Below are 18,318 nucleotides of genomic sequence, written 5' to 3'. Positions count from 1 at the left end.
CATACACGATAAAAAAAATTTTGCTGACGCAGCAAATTGCTGCTACTGCGTGTTTAATGTAAAAGTTTATTAAAGTTTTCGTTACTATAAATAATTGTTTGATATTAAAATTAATTAATTAAATAAATAAACTTAAATGAACTTAAATGAATGACTTAATTTTTATCATTATTTAATTTAATCAATTTATAATGAATTCCTTGTTTATATAAAAATTGATAGTCACAATAGGATAAAATACACTATATTAATAACATTTTCTTTTCTCTGTGTAGTAAGAGTGTATATTTTATAATATTTATATATAATGTGAATATAATGTTAAATCTATCTCACATACATCTACTACATTAGATGCATTTAACCATATCATCGCGATTTATCGCTAATTTAGCATTTGCTGCTATGCTTTCAGATTGTGCATCAGTAATGTTCTCGTAGTTCGTAGGGAAGGGTTACGGATAAACTGACATTGACAGAGGTGTATGTACGCCTAGTAGGGTAATATCGCGAGAATAATAATTCCAGCGATGGATTTCGCTATTAATAGATAGCGACGGACTTTGTTAGTTGGCTAGTTGCAAATAACGGTGCCACAGCGATGTTATGATGATATGACTTTTTAATCACGATTATCTAATCACGTGTGACATCGATCGGCTGATCAGCTGATGAGCTTTCTAGCATCGAGTTATCTCCTTGAAATATCAGATTTGAGATTGATTCTAGTAGAATCTTATGATAGGATCAACTTGAGTAATAGGAACTTTGAGATTAATTATTAAAACGAAGAAAATCTTGAGAGAATTCGAATTAAACTTTTATACTTCATTATTATATCTTTACATTATTTATATTGCTTACTGCTTTTTATTGAACATTTTAATGATATATAAATTTCCCGTTAATTTAAAAAGAATGCAATAATTCAGTAAAATTTCAAAAGAATGCTTCCTATAGATAGACGATCAACTATTTTTCAACGACGTTATCTGACAATAATCATATTTTCTTCTCGTGATTTAACGTCTATAAGTGAAATTATTATAATTTCTTGATATTTCTAAACACGTTTATTGTTGAAAACTATCACAGTATCGATTATCTCTGACCTAACATTGAATATATTGGTACCTTGGCCTCGGCATGGGTGACAAAGTATCGAGCAGAGTCACACCTTTGGTAGCACCGTGTGTGATTTATGCCGATGGTTAGAAACGTCTGTCACTCTAGCCCTCAATGAATCGTGGTACAGTAACGAAACGTCAATTGGATCGGGACATTCTGGGCAAGAGGGGATTGGGGAGACCGTCGATACCGAACGACCTTGCGGCATCGACCAACCCTCCGCTCTTCTCTTGGCTTTTCGAGTCTATATACAGTGCTTCTCCGTTTACTGCGCCCTCTTACTGCCCTTTCTCTCTCTCTCTCTCTCTCTCTCTCTTACACTCTGTACCCTCCCCCCCCGCTCTTTTTATTTTTCTCTTTTTCTCTCACATATATACACACACTCACCTGCTCTCGTTTCCCTTTTCCCTTACTGAGTACCGTCCTCCCACGCTGTCTGACGCTTTTCGAGAAGCCTTCGAGAAGCCTTCGAGAAAGTTGCGATGATCCGTGTACTCGATTTGCGCGTTATCGAGAACGAATTAAGTATCTACTCGCGTTAGTTGGATGCTTTAACTTTACTCAGTTGATACATATTTTTGCCATGTATTATTTTTATCATCGATGCATATGGGCGTACCTTGTTTATCTTTGTATTAGTGCTAGAAATTTTCATCGATTACTCGATACATCTGTTAATGTAGGAAATCATATCTGGAGTGACATTTATTACAGCCATGACAGAAATGTTATGTATTTAATATATAGGATTTTACGAGAATTTAATATCGGAAATCTTCGATTGCAATGCATATTTAAAAAGGTATTGATCTAATTTAGTTTTTTTCTTTTTCAAATACCTATAAGTGAAAGTCATTTTCATTTGTCGATTCTGAATTAAACATACTGCTTTTACAGCGATTCTAGTTTCTAAAGAATCTAAAGTATTCTGTATAATGCTTGTTCTCGTTGCAAAGTATTTTAAAGCATTTCACAGTCGTTGAATTGACGTAACGACGTATCGACGGCGTGGCAGTGACGTTTTTTACAGTAAAATAAGGATCGAAGTGGTCCACGAGAAGATACTCGTGCCAGGACTCTTTCTTATCGTTTTTTTGCTCGACGCAATTTCTCAATCCATCGTCGCGACGACACTGACGAGTAAAGACAATGGCGGGTAAACGAGGAGGAGTCCATTCCGTTGGCAACTCGACAACAGATCCCGTCCATCTGCGTCGTGAGGGACGGGCAGACGAGACACACGAGTAGCGAAGGGAGGTGGAGTTTCCACCTGACGGGGTGGCTACGGTCCTGGGGTCGTTGAGGGTGGGTTGAGGCCGTGACGCGTTCGGCCCGAGGGGTGGGAAAGGTTACCCCGCTGTAGAGCAGGAGGGTGCCCCGAAGTGCGGAGGGTGCGCGCTTCCGTTTGAACATCGGTGAAACGTCAGTTACCTCGCGACGATCCTTCCGCGAGGACTTTGTCCGATCGCGCTCGGTTCTCCATGCTCAGTTCTCCATATCTCGATTCCTCGTCGATACCTCGTGCTTGTTTATAACCAGTTCCTCTGTTAACTTTACGCGTAGTTAACCTTGGCTCTCAGTGCTGCAGTCTTAAAGGAGACCATAGAGTCAGTTTGTTGCTTCCGTTTATCTCTTCGGCTTTGTTGCAACGGGTTAATCACAGGTGAAGAAGGGGGTTGCGCTAAACGCGTATGATTCTCTTTAGCCTCGACTACCTGTTCGTACGTTAATTAATCTTAGGTTTCTATTGCTAAGAAAAAGCAGGAAATTATCTTTCGGACTTTGTCGAATGGTTAAGTAGAGATGGAGATGAAGGGGGTAAACGAATTGCTAAATGCGTATGCACGATTTCGAACGAACGATCTCGAGATAAGTTAGAGAAATAAGATAGAGAATGTTCAAGTAGTATGGCATTAGTTTTACATATGAGGCACTACTTCTTGCTGCTTTTTTTTGCGGGAACGACAGAATTATTAACATTGCTTTTCTGGAAATATGAGATTTATTTGTTTCACTCATGAGGCGAGTAAATCTGTCCAAATTAAGTTTGATAAATCTGCCCACATTAAGTCTGCATATTTATGAATAATGAATATTTTGTGGATATATTGAGGCTTTGACAGTTTAATTGAAAATTCAAATTGGTTGGAGAATTTATCATTAAAATTAACACTCGCGTTTACAATCGCAATTTTCTGTTAGTTATAATGGCTGAGCTTATAATAGTAGACATAATATTATATTACATACATTGTCTATTTTATTTTTAGTTATAATTGACAACTGTTGTGTGATAAAAGAGATCTCTTTTTTGCTCATTTATAATAAGTGTTTAGTAATAAGATCTACGTATACGTATCGAGAGGATTTACATAAATGTTAAAGGCGAAGGTCCCGATGCATTCTTACATGTAAATTTGTATACAATAGCAGGAGTTGATGCGCTATTGACGTACTATTGACGCATCATTGATGTGCACACAAATAAATCTTAAACGATCGTTCTAAATGCGGCTCTTATCAAGAACCGGGATATTTCTTGATTAAGCAGGCATTAACACGTCGTTAGACGCGCGCACGATGACGGGACCGATAAAAAGCGATTTCCATACCGACACGATGGACAATTACGGCGATGATAATCACTCACGCGCTCGCGTGCACAAAGTTTTGTTCTTCAACTTTTACGTCTTCTCACGCTAGAATATTTGAGAAAATATGCATAGCTGACGAAATAAAATTGAGTGAACTCAAGGCCGCATTCGTGATCGCGAAATCGGAGCTGGTAAATCCTTTCGGATGAATCTTTTCAATGTAGTCAGTCATTTCCATGCTGATACATGAGCAATTACGGCGATAATAATCATTACGCATAATTACACGCACGCAGACTTCTGTTAACTTTTACGCCTCGTCGATAGAATGAAAAAGAAATACACACTTGTTTCATTCTGCGTGAAAAGAAATGCAGATCATTGAAGCATAAAGTAATATAATTTGCATAATTATGCCCTAAAGGACAATTAGTATTTCTTGGTGATTTAAATGAGTTGATATATTTATTTTTAGTATATACATACTTACCATTTGATAAAAATATATGAAACATTTGTTAAAAGATTTTACAACTTTTAATATTAATTATTTTTCTTTTTTTTTTAAATATAATAAAACAGAAAAAATGTTTAAATGATTGCCATATTTCAATAAAGGCAGAAATAAATATATATACAAATATTAAGATATTAAAAACAGTAAATTTTATTTTTTTATATTAATTAATAGAGAATAAAATTTAGAAGAAGAAAATTAATATAAATTTATTTAAAAAAATTAATTCAAAATTGTAGTAAAGATTGTGTTAGGCGTATTAATTTTATCTATTTCTATTGTGAATTTTTCGAAACACGTGCTTTAGCCACGTGTTTAGTTTAGCACAAAATAGTGTTTGTGTACGGTATTCGGATAATCTCATTTCTCTTGATCCATTTTTTTCTCTCTTTCTTCCTCTTTTTCTCTTTATCTTTCTTACGTTTTAATAACAAGACACGACGTGGTAACATCATGGGAATGAGAAGACTTTATTGAGACGATCCGCGGTGCAAAAGATAGAAGAACGAGTCGATTTCTTCGAGATCGAATAACAGGATTCATTGAGGCGCGCATCGTCGCGACGAGTGGTGAAAGGGGAGGATGAGCTTTATCGCTTTTCATTCTACCGAGGGTTAAGTACGCCGAGAAGCACTCTTCTCGAATACACTCGACTGTTGGAATTCTGCCAGCGAAGGATAATAACCTTCACCCTTACCGGAGATCATTCGAACGTTTTGCATTAACGTCGAATTAAAACGGTGCGTTGCGTTGCGTGACATCTATTTGAGACATCTTTTTATTTTTTTTCCTTTACAGACTATTTTCTTTAAATACACAGATAAAATACGCTTTGGATTGCTTTTCTTCTTTCATACTTTAATATAAGGAGTTAATACTGTGATCGAAAATTAAGAACATAATTTCAAATTTATTGTTTATTATTCAAATTATTTTATTTCTGAATTTATTGTTTAGAGAACTTAGACTGAGAAAAATTTTTGAAAATGGAAAGACCAGAAAATTCTGATCATATCTAAGCTTAATACGTTTAATCATTAAAATCGTGTTTTGAAATTTCCTAATTTGTATCCGCCTAAAGATAGATTTATTTCGTGTGGAGTTACCGATTTCGACAAAATGAAATGACAAATCTCACATTAATTGAAAAGCAAATAAATATCATCTTTACGCATCATGTAGATAGTACGTATGATTTCTTAATAGCATTTGATAACAAATTTCCATAGAAAGCGGTAAAATTACGAATAATTCTCTTATAGTTCTCGTAGATGGGGATTATCGTAGCGCACGTACAGAAAATATTACATATTAAGTATATTTTAATCCATACATCGTACTGACCTCGATTCTTATGTGGACAAAATAGTAAAATACGCCCGTGTACTGTTGTACTTGTGTAAGTTACAAAATATTTCATTACCAGCAGCAAAGCGTTTTTCTTGTTATATCTTTCATTTGCGTCGCTTTGTGTCTTTTGTTCTTTACTAACGAGAGCCATCCCAGTCAAACTAATTAAATTTGTTAAACTAGATTACGATAGTTTGCTCCAATACGCAGAAGTCAGGGATTACGTGTTCGTTTTCATGTCCAATTAATGAAATTCTGGGAAATATCATCATTATGAAAAAAAGTACAGAAAATAAATAGTAAAGTTGTGATTTTAGAACAAAAGAAACTCAGATATAGGGAATAAGCAGTTTAAATATTTAAGAGATGTTATCTTTGTAATGCCTTAACAAAGTCACTTACATGGATGAAAATTTATTATGATAGAATCATTTATTACGATAGAATCATTTATTATGATAGAATAATTTTTATGATACGCCGTTTTATTTATCTCGCGGTCTACATCGCGTGTCTCCTAATGGGATTCTCTGCCGGATGAGAAAAATACCGGCTGTGGAAATTGGCGTAGGCGCGATCGTTTGTAAAATTATCGCGATTAATGAAGCTGACTCGCTCGGGTGATTAATCCGTCCAGATGATTCTAAGTGACATACCACTCGCCAGAATCTGCCGGAAGTAACATACGAGCGCAGACATGAATTTATTTCTGTGATTGTATCAAAAGTTTTAATGATAAAATTACTTAAATGTCGATATTTTATTTGTAATTTTAATACAGATATGATTTCATATCCAGAATATTATAGAAATTAATATAGAAGGATATATATATATATATATATATATATATATATATAGTTATATTTCGAGAAATTTAATTTATTGCATATAAAAATTATATACATAATATTATTATTATTATTATTCTTATTATTATATGTGTAATTTATCTGTGGAAAAAGATTAAATCTATTGCTAAATAATATTATATAAGAAAACAAAAAAAAATACTAAGAAGATTCAAAACAATATTTTATAAAGGATTGTTTTCGAGACAAATTGTAACTTTTAAATTTGCGAGTTTTTTCACCGAGTGTATGTTACTCTGAGATTTATCTATCGTGAAAAATGTATATTCAGTGTCAGAGTGAAAAACTGACAGCCGCATTTAGCGCGAGATGCGCAGTGCGAATATATGTATACAGTGCTTTATCTCGTTGTTTTCCCCTTTTCGATACCAATTAAAAACGCGAACGTTCCACGAACGAAACACGTATCTTCATCTCTCGGAATTTTTTTTTTTTTGCCAAAGCGAGCCTCGGTATAAATGAATGTCCGCGGGTGAGGTTCCTGCGCATAGCTGTTTTGGTGTTATTTGCAAGTCGTCGTGCACTACGGCTATACGTCGTATTGATCGATGAGAGAGATAATAATAGCGACTCGTAGCACGATGCTGCTCTGATTTGATAAGGAAATTCATTAACGCGCCCCACTTTGCTCATATTCACTATCTTTTTTTTCCTATCGACCGCAGACAGCGCGTCGATATTGCGGTGTGTTGCATCTGGATTAATGTTTGTAATTTTGGTCGATGAAAAATGAATTGTCAAGCGCAATAATGACGTAAATGAGTAAAAATGACATTTTTCTTGTGTGAGCATTGTATTTTGTGCATACAACTTATTACTTGTACAGTGATAATGGAAATGCAAATGTTTAGTTTTGCGATAATCAGTTCACAATCTATTCGTATTAATTTTTCAAGTCGGTATTTTCATCATTATATTATAATATACAACATGAAGAAAGGAAACGAATCAAGTTTTAAAGTTTTACTGGTCATAATATACAGTATAATAGTAAAATATTAAAAGATAAAAATAAGAAATAATTTATTTATAAACCAATGCTGTTTCTCACAAGGACGACTTGACGCGACAACGACGTACAATTATTTAGGTTTAATAAATCCACGGATTTTTAAACTTCGCTTTATATTTGTTCATGCAACATACATGTACATTATATACATACATTTTTGCTAATAATAGTATGATAAACACATATTTGAAGAAAAATAGAAACATAGCATAGTTCTATCAAATCTAAAAATAATAAGAATAAGAAAATAAGATTAAGAATTAAACCCACGTAGATACTTGATATAACAAGAAAAAATTAAAAAAGGAGCTTATTGTTGATTATGAGTTTCTTTTAATGTTTCCAGCTTAAAGTATTAATTCCCTTACAACCTCAGTGTTATAGACAAAAGAAATATTAAGATTTTTCTTTTTTGAAATACATTTTCTGCATTACAAAGAGACATTTCAAAAAACAATGCACGATTTTTGACACGTATTTTTTTCGCGATATGCAAAGATTTTATGTGGATATTAAGGTGGATGCAAAAGTGACAAAACATAATCCACGATTTGACACACTGTTTTTCCCCAATAATACTTTATATATTTTTTTCTTTTTTTTTCTCTTTTTTTATTAGTGCACCCCGTGTTGGTGGGAAGAATTTTACGGATGCAGCTGCATCATTTTTATATTGTCACGACATCTCGTATAATAACGAGGAACATTTACATATGAGCCTTGTTGTCCGCGTGTGGGCAGATGCAGCTGCAGAAACGTTCATTGCATATTTCTAGAACTCCGACTTGCGCGACTGAAGAGACGCCTCGTTTCTGATTGTTTCACGAATAATGCGGCGAGTCTAATACCGGGGATAAGAAACGACAGAGAATAAAAAAGTTTATGTCATTAATGTGAAACGAATTGTGTACGAAGTTTTAATCGTGAATAATAAATTAAATGTATGCCCTAAAGTAAACTTTATGTATTGAATTTGTATATATGTATACATATATACACACACACACACACACACACAGAGCTTTAATTAATATTTGAGCTACAATTAATATTAATGAATTCGGCACGAGTGCGTAATAAATAAATAAATAAATAAATAAATCTGCAATAAATTCAACAATAATAATTTAACAATAATATGGAATAAGAAATGCAATATGATGACGCAAATATGTATAACAATAATAATAAATTACGATATGATATATATATTGGGTCGGAACAAAAGTTTATAGCACTATGAACTTTAAATATTAGTAGCTGTAACTTCGTGAAAAATGAATGAGATTTTAATAAAATAAAAAAATAAAATAAAATAAAAAAATAAAAAAACTGATTTTAAAGCTTAAAATTTATATTTTCGAAAAGTCACTACCTCTTTTACATTCTGTCACTATGTCTTTTGAATTTCTAAGTTTAATTTTTACATATGAAAAACTACGAGCTACACAAAATGAAAAATTTTCGACTTTGACGTGAAAGTTTTCTCTATAAAATCGTCTTTTATTTAAGAAATATTTTTAAGATTTTTTATTACTAAATTATTGCGGATTAAATAAAATAAGCATTTTGAGACTTTGATTGGTATATCATAACTCATTAAAAATCATTGTACCGCAATTAAAAAAACAGATTTTTAAAACTGAAACTTTGTTTCGTAGACCGATGTAATAGGCGAAAATATGTAGATACAAATGAAGCAGTGCTACTTTTGTCCCGATTCAATACAATATTTATTACTCGCGTAATACCGTTGCATCGTTTGTAGCAAGTAAATTCAGTTGTGCAACATTCACGAATATTTGCGATCTACCGAACTGGAATAAGATGGCAAGAGATCCTCCTGAAGTTCCGAGGACTCCTCACGCCGAGTTATATAGTGAGGGCTTACTTTTTCGCGATTCGTTGTTGATAATGGCAAAGGTCGCAGTACAACCTTGAGAGTCTTGCGCCGCATCGTAAGAGGATTCATTGTAATCCAATATGCGCTACGTGCTACGAAACATTGCACCGTACCGGATAACGTTTGCAACATGCTCGCACTATGTAGGCTCGAGATAAAATGAATGATAGGTCGGTGTATTATGGAGGTTAATGCCGGCGGCCGAATCATTTAACTCATTCGTACGTGACCTATTTTTTTTTCGTACATTTTCGCATTTCAGGTTTGAAAGTATATCATTTGATTTTTGTTTCTTTTATTAGTTTTTTTTGTTAGTTTCGTACAATTACATGAAAATAATGATTTTGCTGAAGTATCTAAAAATTTAGATAGATATATTTTACTACACCATCAAAATAATTATGCAGAAAATTGAAGCATAATAATAGTAAAGCTGCAAAAAGTTTTGACATTATAACTATGACAACTAACTTGAGCGTTTTAGATAATTATTTTAATGATTTCAACAAAATTATTTTCAGATCTGTACGTATTTAAATTTTTAGATACTTTAGCAAAACTGTTCTTTTCTTGTACGATCTTCATACGAATATAATAACGAAAGTATATAATTTTTACATATTTTTAATATAATTTAGATTGATAGAAGATCTGCCATTACATGGATTTTTCCAACTTTGCGTTAAATAAAGTCTGAAAATCGAAGTTGTGAAAAGGGAATTGAAAAGTTTCTTTATAGGTATAAAAAGAACATACTGAAGCGCGTGGCGGCAATTTTGCTACGATTTTGTTTTTATCTTTATTCAACAAACAAGTGTGTATGTGTATGTGTGACAAACCTTTTTTGTACCAATATAATGTATAGCATTTCTCTCTCTCGTCGATATACATTGCTATATGTACTGCTGTAATACATGCAGCACATATGTATTGGGCGTGGTTGAAAAGATATAAAATTGGGCGTTGGGAAGTGTTTGAGAACTCCTGCCTGCGTTAACATGTTTGCTGAACATCTCGGCCTCTCGGGGAAGCTTCCAAGTTATTTTTATTGTTTCTCTTGCGCCCTCGATAAACGTTTATTTCCCTCTCTGATATTTTGTACGAGTAGATTCGACTCACGTATCGGCCTCCGGCCGCGGCCAGAACGAGGCAACTGGCATTTTGATTTTGACGAAAGCTTGGGCAAGCTCAACACCAACGCGTTCTTCTATATGGATACGTTCCTCGTTTGTCGAAGTAATCTGTACAATCGTTATTTAATCTGTTGATACATACAATAGTATATCATAGAGATTTCTTATTTCAAATTTGATTAATGCTTAAAAAATCAATTTTCTTTTTTTTTTTTCAAGGTTCTTTGTGACCAGACCACGTTAAAAGAGAACTATGACAATTATTTATCTGTCATTTCTAATAATAATACACGTTTTATTAATACGTGTATTTGAATTTTGGTAATCTTATTGCTTTCGATATTTATTATTTAGTAAGCGGTTTTCAGAAATTATTACACATTACTGAATTTTTAAAATATTTTATTAATAAGAAATAACATTTAACTTTTTCTTTTTATTTGCGAATTTTAATTTTTTATTTTGGAGAGGTTTGGATATTATATGTGTCGAATTTTTGGAATTTTTAATGTGCAATTTTAATTCACAAGATTTTAAAATTTCATGAATTTTTAGACGGATTTATGTGCGTAGGTATTTTCTTTTCTAGGATGCCTTTGCGTGTGATTTACTCGCAGAATACTTGTGTAGGTTTGATGCGAAATTAAGACACGTGATAGAACACTGGGATACAGTTACATGACGACTATGGAAAGTTCTTATCTGCATTATCATAGCAAAGTTTGTTCAATTTCGTTGCGTTTCGGCGTGTCACACGATGGAATAAATGAGTTCGAAACAGGGAGATTGCATAAAATTACATAACGTCGTAGCAAGAGAGAGAAAAAATGTACAAACAAATGAAGGCAGACGTCATTTCCTTTTTTTTAAATTGTTAACAGCTGTTTTTACGGTTTCATACATGTCATATACAAGTATATTTGTGATGTTTAGCACGCAATATGTATTATAACACAAACATATTGCATATTCCAATTTATTATTCCGAATATATAGATATAGTTATACAATTAAAATGGAATTACATGTTTTTTTTTCTGTGCAAAAAGCTCGGGTGCATTTAGCAGATTTGCAATATGTACGATTTTCTCTTTTTCCTATAAAAAACATATATTCAAATATCGTATACATCATATATATCACGCAGAAAGCTGTAGAAGTGGTCACGCATTAATTTATTAAATGCAAAAATTTATTGTATTTTAATACGGTCAGAGAGGTTAGCGAGGTGTATTTGCAATGGTCTTTGATTTATACGGTCTTATTTATCATGGTTCGATTAGTTAAACCGTTTATATAGATTTAGGAATTTTTATTCGAATTTTTGTAGTGGTGTGAAACGATCGCTCGTCGATTTGTGGATGTCCCGCGAGATAGACATTTCTATTGTCGATTAGTAATTGTAGCTATTTTACAATTGACAAATTCGAAAGTTCATTCTAGATTAATAATTTCATTTGAGCTGAAATTTTTTTATCATTTTTTTAGTTAAGTAGCAGAGTTAATAGCAAAAGTTTTGTGTCGACAAGGAAAGCAATTTTGAAGAATATTGATGCTTCGATAGAAATATGTTAATGAATTAAAGTTGAGAATGAAAGCTAAAGAACTATAATTATTATATTATTATGCGTAACAGTAATCGATTATTCTCTTTTAGTTAACTCAATTTATCTCATTTTTTTATTACTTTATTTTTTGGTTGATTAATAGAAAATGAATTGGTAAATGAATTGTTGTAAGATTTTGAGTAGATAAATTGTAGGAAGCACATAAGACACTTAACCACACAAACCCACGCAATGCTGCGACGCGCAGGTGCAGTGTCCTTAGGATTGCAGTAGGCCGAGTATGGCCTACTTTCCGAAACAATCGCGCAATACCTAGAACATCTTGCTGGGCCAAATGTAAGTGTAGGAGTTTCAAGGGAATGCGTGAGAATGACCCACTTTTATTGAGATGTGTCAAGGTCTCAAGGTTTCACCTAACGTTATCGGAAATGTTATTTTATTAATTATATAAAAGATATTACGTTATCATATTATTGAGGTTTGAATATCAATGTAGATCCAATTTTATTTTAGTATAATAATAATTAAAAAAGTTAGAATTGTGATATCTGCATATGTTTATATTTCGAATTTCAGTGATTATTACATTTTGTGTATTCGAGTAATACAACCAATTTTATAAACCATTACGTATTTAGAATTTGTTCATTATTTATCAGAAAAGTCAAAGTTGTAGTTTAGTTTTAGTTTTTTATTTATGTATTAGCTAAAAAAGACTCAAAGGATACGCGAAATGTTCGTTCTATTTCTCATATTTATTAATATATGAATAAATTGCACAGTTACTATTCGTATTTTTTCATATTTTGCTCATTTTCTTGGCCATCTTTATATTAATTATCTTTACTATGTAACGAGCTAAACTTCTATATGTTGTAGAAAAAGTTTCTACTTTATATTTCTATCTTAATTTTTACAATTTATAATATAAAGAAAAAGATAAACTATAAGTTAACTAAAAGAGAATAATTGATTATTATGCTTAAAAATTGTAATAATTAAAGTTCTTTAGCTCTCATTAATTGCTAAATCAAATGAACGACTAAATAACCGTAGTGAAAAGTAGTAAACAATTAAGCAGGCAGTACTTAAACGCTGATCGTAGATTGAAGGTTTCTCTGACGATGATCGTCACGCGATTTGGACGAAGGTCGACGACGCCCGAAGGTACGCACGAGAAGCACGGCGTGCCGGCAAATTAAATCGCTTTAGTAACAGTTATCACGGAATTTTTTGAATGTTCAGGTAGTAGGGACTCCCGCGGTAGGTTGGTTCTTCGGAAAACGTGGCGGAGCGTTGGTTACCATGCAATGCCAGCTGGGATTGGTCGAGTTTGGTGGGCGAAGGGAGATCAATACTGGGAGGCTTTCGACATGGAGAGGCGTAGGCTGGTGTGTTCACCACGAGGAACGAGGACCGGGATTAACGGCTGCTACTGGCATGACCTTGATTGTGACCTTAACCTTGATAACGCCCTTGAACGAGATACAAAAGCCCGTCGTCGTCGTATCGGCAACGACGGGAATTTCCGCACCGGAAAATTCGTCGCCACATTTAACTCCCTGTAGTCGAGTTTTCGCTGTAATGTCGGCTGAATTGTGTGTTGCGGATTTTATAGGTCGTCCTTTGTATATGTTACAAGGCCATGTTACAAGCGGCTCTCGAAACGCTGACGTAGATATCTTTGGTATAGGGTAGACAAACGTACGATGATCCTGAAAGCAGATAGCTACTTTGAAACTTTTCGTTCTGATTCGTCGAGCGTGCTTGATAAACTTTCTTTATAAATCAGCGAGTTGTCAAACATGGAGATTAACGTTTTAAAAAGATCACGTATTAGATGCTATTTTGAGCGTTGAGTCGTAAAATATTTATTTTTTTAATTATCCAATTTTTTAACACGCTATTATATATAAACTGTAGGTATTCTAAAGCGCAACCAAATAAAATTTAGGAAACTAGCATAAGAGTGTGGTGTATTTATAATAGAATTATCGCTTCCTTTCAAAAGCACATAACTCAAAAAATGAAATTTCTCAGAAAAGGAGAAAAAATATTTTTCAACTTGGCAGAGAATTATTAATTAAATCGAATAATATCGCAAAATGAATATTATAATTTCTAATTTTTAACATCAAATATTATTTTTATCGTATAAAAAGAAGAGCATAAAAAACCACCACACAAGTATTTTTTATGCTCTTCTTTTTATACGTTTTAAATATATAACCACGTTTCGTTTTTATGATATATTTTTTGTTATTTTTATCATTTTCATTTCAAATTTTAAAAATCTTTTTGAATTGTGATGATTTCGACGATTTTTTATGAAGTTAAGTTACATAGTAAAAAATATTCATTTTGTGCTTGTATTGAAATTGGTCTTTAAAATTAAAAAAAACTTAAACTTACATTAAATTTAAAGAACTTTTGTGTCGAATTAACATATCCGAGTATTAATTCATCATACTGTGATTATGTTATTTAAATATTTTAAGTTAAATTGATATTTAACATTTCTTAGTGTTAAAATAATACGATGAGTAAGTAAACAAAGAGATAACATGAAAATAATGTAGTTTTAAAACGGAAATTCTAAGATAACTGAATGGTAAATGTTAATTTTACTGAAGAAATATATTCTTCAATTTGCTTTGGTCAAAGTGTTACATTTCTTGTATTAATTTTCACTTATATTATTTTCTAACATATTCATTTCGTATTAAATTGATATAAAAATTTGTGAATGGATTGTTTGGAATGTAAAATGTGTTAAAATGAATAATTACGTAGTTCACCTTTGATGATTGATAGAGTAATGTTCACTTAATTCATAAGTAATAATTCGAAAATCTTTTTCGTTTTTAAACGTTTTTTTTAAATGTGTCATTTTTGAAGTAAAGGAGCGTTATAATAAAATTATCATGCTGTCGAAATTATGACATTACGATAACCCATTTTGATAAACATATGTTATGATAGAATTAATGTAATATTTTGATAAACGTTTTTTTACCTAAATATTCTAACATTTAACTTTGATCGTTGCATTGTGTTCTACTCAAACGGTCACAGCTGTTTCAAAGGAAATCATTATGTCTCAACTGAACAATAAGACTCTGCTCGATTTCCATATAATTAAGATCGGCTGTTATCATCGTCGCGGCCTTGACTATACGCGCAGAGCTCGACGTAATAAAGTTTAACCGAGGTTGTTATGTTCGATTTGATCGCCCTGTCTTTAGAACCGAGATGACCGTGTACACGTCGATGCATTAAAAATCTTCTTGTTATTTATGTCGAGTGTTCAGGACAAGAGTAATGTTCAACCACATAAAACCATGTAAAACATTATTGAAGTAAATTAAATCGTAATATAAATTATGATTTATTATATGTATAAGGCGAGCTTATGTTTATTATGATAATGTGAACATATTATCAATTGTATCGTAAATTCAATTCATTCTTCCTTCGAAAGCCTCCTATCATGACTGTAAGAACATTCGTAGATCATTATGTTATCCTGCGACTAGAGCTGTCTGTCAAGAAGATTGTCGATTGATTGATTATCGCGAACGTCTACAAGGGTGTTCGATCCATCTTCAGCGATCAGTTCCTCCTGGCTTTCCTAACGATACTTCTCCTTTTTTTTCTGACAATTCCTTCTCGGATTACTCTTTTACCCTCCATTTCTTTTCTCAATTCTCGATCGTATATTTTTATGATGAATCGACAAAAATACGCGTTTTAACGATGAATTGCATTTGCAAAGCTGGCGAGGTTCTTTACAAATGTTTATTTATATGTCAATAAATAATGAATGATTACTAAATTAATATTTGGAAATGTCTTTTCGATATAAAACAGTGTTTCATGACTCAACGATTAAAGGTGTGAGGGAGGCTAACTGTTCAAGGGAACACAATGGTTGTCAGAAAACATGTTTTGTACAACTGTATATATATATATATAAAATATATACACACTACACAGATTAGTTTTTAACTACGCTGATGAATGGGTTTTTTGTTCACGTTTCGTTATTATTTTGATGAGTGCGCAGTTTGCGACGAGTATAGCGTTGTCGCGACGTGAGATAACGTAGAAAGATTAAAACATGTGGAGTCACGTGAATACATTAAGTATACATCGGTATCATTTTCATCGGTAACATCCCGTGTTATTTCATTTTACTACCGTTCGATTCATTTATCTTATGTAGACGTTTTTATTTTGATTTCAGTTCTTAATAAGGAATATTCTAAATAAGAAATATTATTCCAATAATTAATTACAAATTGAGAAGCTTTATTAACTATATACAGATTATATCACGATGAATAATCGTACAAGTACACTCAGAGAGAAAGACATGTAGTGGTAGCAAACTGCAATATAAGTAATAATAATATAAAACTTTTATGAGTAGAATTAAAATACACACACACATAGTTGAATAAACTATTTTACAACTATTTTAACATTAATTTAATCCTATATGATAAAAAATTTGTATAGTCACCTACATATATATTTACTATTGCTATGTTTTTCTCTGAGTGTAAAAGATTGCTCAATAAATTCTAACTACAAATACAAATTTTTTCGAGCACGAAATTTTTTATTTTGCAAAAAAAGAACATAAATTTTACAAAAATGAGAAAGAGAAGTGGAGGAGAGATTAAATTTTTAAATTCTTTTATAAGAATTACTTCATAGAAGGAGTTTTTTCTGGTTTGAACAGCGCGTTATTTATATTTTAAATTATAGTTCATTGGCTATGATATTTAATTAATGAAATAATACCTCAAAATTATTAAATATTATTAGTATAAGTAGATTAAGATAATTAAATTTATGAAATACCATCAAACGTTTCAAATTAATACTAGAATGATGATGCTCGAATACCATTTAGCTTAACAAAATTAATAATATTTTAGAATTTTTACGTTTTAAAACCCTTAATTATTTAACCCGTTTAATTTCAAGAATTTTATAAACACTTTTAGGATAATCTCTTATTGTTATAAATTACTTATTAAATACGCTTAAATTCTAGAAAATTAAAATATTTATTTGGAGAACAAATGTATAGATTCGTATCAGTATTTCACTATTTTCTATTAATTTCGGAAATAATCGACGTTCAAAACAAATCGTTCTGTCGAAGTGAATTCGCTGTTACGCATTTATCAAAGGGTTAACTGAATTTGGTTGCTCCTGTAGACTCGTGGTGTGCCGGGGATTTGCGACAATTGGCACCATGTCAGAGGTGAGACGCGGAGGGAAATATAAGAGAGGTGAGTGACGTCGCTGCCAACGGTCATCATCAGATGTCGTCTTGGCCGCGATTCGTTCGCGACTCGTTCGTGTCTGCCTGTGCAGCTGATACGCTCGTTGGCGACAAGTACAACGTCAGCGAAGTCCGATCGATTCACTGATCGTCACGGATCGACGAATTGGTGTTTGCATGTGACCCTGATATACGTGCGATAACCGCTATCGAAGTTCACCGAAGCTCCGCTCGCGAGTGTTTTTCACGCACGTTCGTAAGAAGGAACCTCGATTGTCGACGCGACTGATCGAAAATCGGACCGATCTTTCGTCGCGCGCGGGTCGAGTTCTTTAAATATCTAAATCTGGAGTAGGATCAGTTTCAAACAGCCACCCGAAATACGTCGGTCAGCGGCTTTGATCATGCCTGTTCGATACGCGATGTGAAATTGTTGACGTGGAGAGATCGCGGGGACCGCGAGGAGTGTCACAGGTGTAATTGATTCGACGATCGACGTTATCGGAACGCGAAAGGTATGGCGTTATTCTCCGGTGGCGGCAGCGGTGCCGGTGGTGGTGGCGGTGGACCGCCTATTAAACCGGAAGACACCATCCCTTCCAGGCAACGGAGCCTCAAGGATCGGCTGCGAGAAGGAATCACCGGCGGATTCGCTTGGCAGTGAGTATCGCCGGCGTGATTTACGAAATGGAAATTGGCAGGCTTCATTTTTAATCCGCACGACCCCTCTACTTTGCATCTCTTTGTAGAGTGTTTATTTTCTACTCCGCCTTCTTCATCAGCCGCGCGTAATTTTCTTCCACGCTCTTAAAGAATTTATCTTAGGACGTTATAATAAACGCTACTGATGGTATTACACTGTTAAATGAGCTTTTTTACATGAAGATGTAAAAATTACAAGATGAAAACAGATGAGTAATATAGCCATACACAAGTTTGCAG

At 33.1% G+C, this 18,318-nt stretch overlaps 1 protein-coding gene across 7 annotated transcripts in view; it reads left to right on the top strand.

Annotated features, from left to right (window-relative positions):
• The window catches only part of mtd (TLD domain-containing protein mustard), a 155,456-nt gene that overhangs the window by 10,630 nt on the left and 126,508 nt on the right, over nt 1-18,318 (top strand). For 2 of the 7 annotated variants that reach the window (XM_087404482.1, XM_087404478.1), the window contains exons 1-2: nt 2,523-2,791; nt 17,310-18,036. The exons of 2 other annotated variants lie outside the window; for them this stretch is intronic. In XM_087404482.1, the coding sequence (XP_087260608.1) occupies nt 17,894-18,036 (143 nt within the window). In that variant the 5' untranslated portion in view covers nt 2,523-2,791; nt 17,310-17,893. Of the gene's footprint in view, nt 1-2,522; nt 2,850-4,674; nt 4,980-17,309; nt 18,037-18,318 lie in introns of those variants that run through there. 3 more of the 7 variants (XM_087404480.1, XM_087404481.1, XM_087404479.1) reach the window with 3 other exon arrangements.

The sequence above is a fragment of the Acromyrmex echinatior genome, chromosome 3 (genome assembly GCF_024713525.1).
Source record: "Acromyrmex echinatior isolate Ae372 chromosome 3, ASM2471352v2, whole genome shotgun sequence".
Lineage (NCBI taxonomy): Eukaryota > Metazoa > Arthropoda > Insecta > Hymenoptera > Formicidae > Acromyrmex > Acromyrmex echinatior.
This window is presented reverse-complemented; position numbering and strand designations above follow the sequence as displayed.